General features: G+C 49.5%; 1 protein-coding gene across 1 annotated transcript in view; it reads right to left on the reverse strand.

Moving 5' to 3' along the window:
• MFSD2A (MFSD2 lysolipid transporter A, lysophospholipid) overlaps positions 1-6,261 on the reverse strand; it is a 43,505-nt gene extending 37,244 nt beyond the window's left edge. The window contains exon 1 of the mRNA XM_084815961.1: positions 5,859-6,261. Within this exon, the coding sequence (XP_084672087.1) occupies positions 5,859-5,948 (90 nt within the window). The 5' untranslated portion in view covers positions 5,949-6,261. The remainder of the gene's footprint in view (positions 1-5,858) is intronic.
• Positions 6,262-6,905: the final 644 nt, after the last annotated feature.

Below are 6,905 nucleotides of genomic sequence, written 5' to 3' on the forward strand. Positions count from 1 at the left end.
GTTAGTGCATCAGCACAAAGTTGCTAGAAGGGCTGGCCTAGAATTAATCCCACACCACTCCAGTCCTGTTTAAACCCAGTTTGAAATCCAATTCACGATTAAATAGATCTGCAACTACTCCCGATAAGCCCTTCATACCCAACAGCTGTGCAGGATTTCTCTGCCGATAAAAATATGATTTAAGAAATGCTCTTTAAAAATTAAATATTACAAATCTCTCTTTTAAACAACCTGGCTGAAATTAAATCTTTAAACACAAGAATTTTAAACTTATCCTTAAAACTGAAGCAGCGACCCTCTATTCAACCCAGTTCACATGTAACGGCTAACTATGGGTTGTTTAACTCACAGTTGGTTGTGGCTGCGCTTGTCACTTCCACTTTCAGTCAACAATCCAGGAACCCCCATACAAAAATTATGTGCAAAGGTTAGTTTATTGATACGACTCCTACAGGCTGCAGAATAGTTACATCAAAAATCAAAACACTGCCACTCAGAATATATGAAGATCTGGCCATGACAACAGCTACAACGACCCAACTTACTATACAAGCAATGTTTTCAGAATGGTTTCCTGCTAATAATCTCTTGTCCCATTCCTTGCAAATTATGTTTTTAAAAGGAAGGAGGACTAGAAGGGCTAAATTAGTCCGATCCATCGATTTTCAGTGTGTAGCAACTAAGCTAGGAACACAGAAAGCTTCCTTATATAGAGTCAGAACTTGTCCATCTAGATCACTACTGACCGTACTGACCAGTAGCATCTCTCCAGGGTTTCAGACAAAGGACTTTCCCAGTGCTACCTGGAGATGTCAGGGATGAAACCTGGGATGTTCTGCTTGCGAAGCAGGTACTATACTAATGAGCTATGGCCTTTCCCCAAAGCTGGAGCATTGGATCTTTTTAGGAAGCCTTGGTTCAAAGCTGGCTGAGTGATCAGTCACTTTCTTCCAGGCGAAGCTAACTCAACTTATTGGCTCTGATTGATGGCACTTGTCGGCCAAAACATCTGGAGACCCACACACTCCCCACTCCTGACCTTGGAGGACAGAATAAAAATGCAATAAAAACAGTTCTACATAAAAGGTACAACTAGGGATGTTGGGAAGTAGCAGCAGTCTAAACCAGGGGCATCAACACAAAATGTACCATATTAATCACATGACCCTTCCCTGGAAAGAATCACAGCTCTTTTTACCAATTACCACAGGGGATCAAGTCCTTGTTCCCTAGAGGCAATGCCCTCTAAGAGCACAATCCTATGAAAGTTTAGACAGAAAAAAGTCCTAGAACTCCCAGCATTCCCCTGCCAGCTATGCTGTAGGACTTTTTTTCTTAAGGTTACTATCCTATACACCAGTCTCCTCCATCCTGATGCACTCTAGGTATGTTGGTCTACAACCCCAACCATTCCCACAGAGCAGGGCCATTGACCATGCTAGCTGGGGATGATGGCAGTTGTAGCTTAACACACCTGGAGAGCGTCAGGTTGGGAAAGGCTACTATAAACACACTTCTTCCCTGGGAGTAAGCCCCACTGAACTCAATATTTATTTCAGAGTGGATATGCATAGGTTGCCTACGATTGCCCTGCAAATGTACTGAAAATTTGTATTTCACTTCAGAGCAAGGGTGGACAGACTTCAGGCTCATAGGATCTGTTTTTTTCTTTTTATTAGAATGCCGAGGTCTACCAGCCAGAGCCAGACACATAATGGTAGCTCAGTGGACGGAATCAACAATCTGTGCCGAAATCTCCTGAGCTGCATCTGGAGCCCATGAACTGCACAACCATCATGGTGAGGTGGCAGCAAGACCTGAAGGACACGGTGGCAATCCAGGGCTACAAGTTGTACTATGAGGAAGAAGGCCAACAAGAAAACGGACAGATCCTGCTGGAAGCCAGCGACTTGATACACACCATCAATGGCTTGGGTAAGTCTGTCCACAACTCCCCTCTGCCACCTTTCAAAAGGAAGCACCGTGTTCAGGGAGAAAGTCAAAGGCGGAGGGATGACGAAGCTTTGTTTGGTAGAGCTACTCATGTGGTCGTGATCTGCAGATTACATTTTAGATCCTTATGAAAGCAGGTGTTTAGCTAGTCAGAGGGAGTGGCTGGACTGAATTTCTTAAATATGGGGCAGCTCAGAGCTTATCTAAAAGCTCCTTCTCTGCTTGCATTCAGATGGGCCATTAAGAGTCACTTGTTCCTGGAGGCTTTTGACTAGTGGCTGTAGCTGTGCTTTATATAAAAAAACCCACCCATGACACTGATGTGGCTTTATGTCCCTGTTATGGTGTTCTAGCTTTTACATTGTGATTGGTGTTTAATTAGCTTATTAGCAACCTAGAATATGTTACATAAAAAACAGAATATAAGTAAATAAAATATCTGTGTTAAAAATTTAGTGAATGTTGATGTTTACTGGTAATTTTTAAAGTTTCAGGGGGCCAAAGGGAAATGCCAGAAATATTCCTGCATTGAGCAGGGGGTTGGACTCAATAGTCTTATAGGCCCCTTCCAACCCTACTAGTCTATGATTCTATGAATCATGCACTGGCATATATACAAATCTACAAATCTGTATATCTCCTTCACATATATACAACCCCCAGGGAACAGGAATTCTTCTAAGACAACACTCTAAAACTGGTCAGCATACCTGAACAAAGATCTGGCCAAAAACAATAGATTAGCACATCCATTCTACAGACTAGGAATGCTGAGGCTGACAGTTAAGCAGTTAGCCAACCATGCCAGAGATGTGTTTTCCTTGGAATTTTGCTTGCTCTCTTTAAAGTATCAGAAGTCAAACTCTTGGAGATCTACTGGAAATCACCAAGATCTACCAACAGATCTCAATCTATCTCCTGCCTGCCCCTGCTTTACAGCCTTGAAAACACACGTTCTCTCGGCAATCTTCACAACAGCTCTGAAAAAGTAGGCGAATATTATCATTCTCCGTATTACAGATGGGAGCAGAGGCTTGCTAAAGATGACCTGGCAAATCCATAGCGGAAGCGGGATATTCAGGTACAAGAGAGGACACAGCTCCTGCACCTTTAATAGTGGCGTAGAAGAGGGGATTTCAGCAGGTGTGGCTTGCATGACAAGCTAAACTTGCTAAAGTCCCTTCTTCTACGCCACTATTAAAGGTTTAGAAGCCATGCATCTGTCTTCATTCAGCAGAAGTGAGATTTGAATGGGGAGCAGCTCCTGGGAAGAGACTCACACAGTCACACTTCCTGGCTTGCACTCTTAGTCAGTGGCTGGGATCCAGCACACGCTCCAGGTGGCATCCTGGCCATACGAACTCTGATCTACATAGTAACTCGGAAGAGAGAGATAAGAATGACATACAGCTTCCTCAGTTTATAATCTAGACAATACAGAGCCCAGAAGACTAGCAAAAACAAAACATGATGGGGACTTCCACAGGTACAATATACAACTTCTGTGAGAAGTGGGGTGGGGGGAGGCAAGCAATAGCTCTGGCCGGTCAACAGAGGCAATCAGCTCTGATTCTACTAAGCAATGCAGCTGCCAAGTTAGCAGAACAGCTGCGTTCATCTACAGAGAGAACAGCTGGGGCAGCTTCCCCAGAAACTGGCAACTGGCTTGGAAGAAAGAGAGGGAAGGGAGGGGCCTAAAAAAAGGAGGGCCATGTACTTCCACAGCACCAGCATGTGCTCTTCCAGAAGATATGCTGTATCCACAGCTCCCCATGGAAGATCAAGTTACCCTCCCCACATCCAGCACAACATGGGGGCTCCTGCAATACGGATCCTCCTGCCTTTTATGGTCCACTGAGGAGAACAGGTGGTTTCAGGGGGACGGAGCAGGCAACACGCAGGCTTCCAGCCCGCCCGCCAAGCCAAACCTGGTACTGACTCTAATAGGGCAAACTTTGGGGCAAGGCACCCCTGAGCCTCAGCTGTCCCTTCTGTTGCAAAGGGAACACAGCTCTGACTTCTTCAGCAGAGCAGTCCAAAGCCTCACCTTTGCCCACCCCCACCTTTGTTTCAGGCCCTCTGGAGCACTTCTAGTCCATGCAAACCCACTGCTTCCATGCACCATTATTATTCTAACTCTTTGTAGCCAAGGAGTTAACTACGTAAGCCAAAAGCACCAACTCACTCCCCTTGGGGGTGGGGGGAAAGTGGCATGACGCTGATTATGAAGTAGCCTTGGATGCCCTTGAAGCACACGGCTTCTTTTGCAATTTAGTCCTGCATATATATATATATACCCATCAGTGGGCCTTTAAACTTTACCCCCCCCCTCCTCTGCTTTGTGCCAGTCCCATTCCAGAAGTTCTATAGGGCTTATTCTGCTCTACCCTTAACACAGGGCCAACTGAAAGTTAGTATCTATTATCTAATGATAAAACCTACAGCACATTTACCTTGCCAAACTATTTGCAATCCTGATTCCATTCATTCTCACAAGTTCCTGGTGGATAGGTTAGGTCACACTTTCACCCACGCCTGCACACCCGTTTCACAGACCAGGGGAATGAGTCTTAGAGTGAGTTCTTTAAGTCCTGGAATAAAGATCAACACTATACGACTAACATAAATACCAGCAGGGGTTATTGGGTAGTATCCAGTGTTAGTCCGATGTAGAGTACACCCATTGAAATGAGTGGGACTGAAGTTAGCCATGACTAATTCAGGTCTCATTTCACTGGGTCTACTCCACGTAGGGCTAACACTGGACACTCGCTACCCATTGTTTCTTTAACATGCACCGGTTGTTTGGCAAAGGGAGGTGGACACAAACTATATTTTAAAATGGGTTGTTTCGTTCACTTTACCCTCTTGTCTCGAGACTGGAAACTCCCTCCCCGCTTTAAAAAGAATAAATTAAATGAGAAAGAACATATGTTTTGCTAGCCGGCAGGGCTTTACTGGGTGTGTGTGTGTGTGTGTGTGTGGAACACACGTACAGAGAAGGGGCCGCGACCCCTTTAACAGAGCCCTTGCCTCTCATGAATGAACCGGAGAGGCTCAGAGGGCCCGTGACAGGTTTCAACTTCCCCTTTTCCTCCGGGGTTGGATCCGCAAGGCGGCCGGGGGAACCCAAGGCAAGGAGCAAAGCGGGAGGCGCGCAGGCTCCGCACCCCATCCCGACCCCCCGCTGCAACTGAAACGGGGCCCACCCCGAAGAGCCCCGCAGCAACAGCCGACGCCCCGCTGCCAACCCCACTCCCGTTGCTCCGGCGCCCCTTCTAGCCCCGCTCACACGTAGGACACAGACAGGCGCGCACCACCCTACACCGGGAGCGGCTCACCTTGACACAGCGGCTCAGATCTGCCCGGGCTCGCGTCAGAGGCATGGTCCGTCCAACCGGGCCCTCTCCGAGTTGGAGGGATAAACCTTATATGGGACGCTAATGGTCCCCGCTTCCTCCCCCGCCCCAATCCAGATGGGATATGGATCTGCCGCAGCCACTTCCACACCACGATCCGTATTCGGGTGTTACCGGGGGGGGGGGGGTGTCTAGTATTCCCACCCCACGCCTCAAGCTCTCTCTCTTTGTCCTAAAGCTTTAGCCCCCACCCCACCCATCTATACCACGCCTGGCCCCCTTTAAAAATAATATAAATTAAAAACACACATTCCGATCGATCCATACACCTCTTAACGATCCGGATCCACTCCGCCCACAACTGTGCTGGATGGGCAACTCTGTTCCTCCTAGCCGTGCCTCCTCGGGGGTAAGCCCCACCGACTCTCCTCCGAGTCAGCGGTGGATTCGAACTGCAGCTTTAAATTCCCCGGGAACTCCGTGCATTTCCAGCCCCCTCCCCCTACGGAGGCTACCCCCTTTCCCCCTTACATTGCATGGATTTACCTTGGGACGGATCAATTCCTCTTGTTTTAAGATGCTTTGCTGCAAAAGCCCCGCGGATGACACGCTTTCTGCTCCTTCTCCTTTGGCCATTGGCAACACACCCCAGCGACACCCGATCTCCTTTCCGTTTTATTTTCCCCTTTATTGCTCGATCGCTTCTTCTGTTTTTCTTATGTTCCCCTCCAGCGCGGGAAAAAACGCCGAACGACACACGGAGTGGCTCAGATAAGGACGGATCGTTACGCTTTCTTTCAGTTCCCCGCGAGAAAGAGCGCGCTCGGCCGCCGAGGGCGAATGAATGGGAAGGCGCATGAATGGTGCGCTCCTCGCGAGGCCGATTGAATTTCATTGACACGCCGCTTGCGGGGGCCCCGCCCCTTTCCCTGAGGGACAACCCCCCCCCCCACACGTTGCATAGCCGGCCTCGCCTCCGCGCGGCCCATAGCGGCGACGCCCGAATCCAGGGGAGCTAATCAGCGGCCGCGCTTTCGTAGACACCCCCAACTTACCCACCCCGGCGCCGTCACGCGCCGCCTGCGCGCTGCTGCGTTTTCCAGGCAGCGCTCGGAGAAGCCCGGCGTCTAATTTTAGCCGCGGCCGCCTGCGCTTGCCGCTTCCACGTCGTATTCTGGGCCTGCCCAAGCAACCCGGCCGCTTAAGCCGGCTTAATCCCAGCTGCATCCGTCCTGCCCCGGGGGGAGCGTGGTCAGGCTTCGGACTTGACGCCTCTCAAACTCCGGGTGCCTGAGGCGCATGCTGCCGCTTCCAGAAGTAAAGTAGGAGACGTGGCGCTTTCGGACTTAGGTCCCCCAAAGCAGCGCCGGCCCTGTTGTGAGGCTGGGCGCGCAGAACCTCAGGCTGGCGGAAATTTGGCCCTGTGGGGACCCTGGTTTGGGCCTCCCCAGAAGCCATGCCACCTTCCCCCGCCCCAATCATTTAAGAACATAAGAAGAGCCCTGCTGGATCAGACCCAGGGCCCATCTAGTCCAGCATTCTGTTCACGCAGTGGCCAACCAGCTGCTCACGGGAAACCCACCCTCCTGCCCA

This window comes from Heloderma suspectum, chromosome 10, assembly GCF_057233095.1.
Source record: "Heloderma suspectum isolate Gila_16-S chromosome 10, 16-S_ref, whole genome shotgun sequence".
Taxonomy (NCBI): domain Eukaryota; kingdom Metazoa; phylum Chordata; class Lepidosauria; order Squamata; family Helodermatidae; genus Heloderma; species Heloderma suspectum.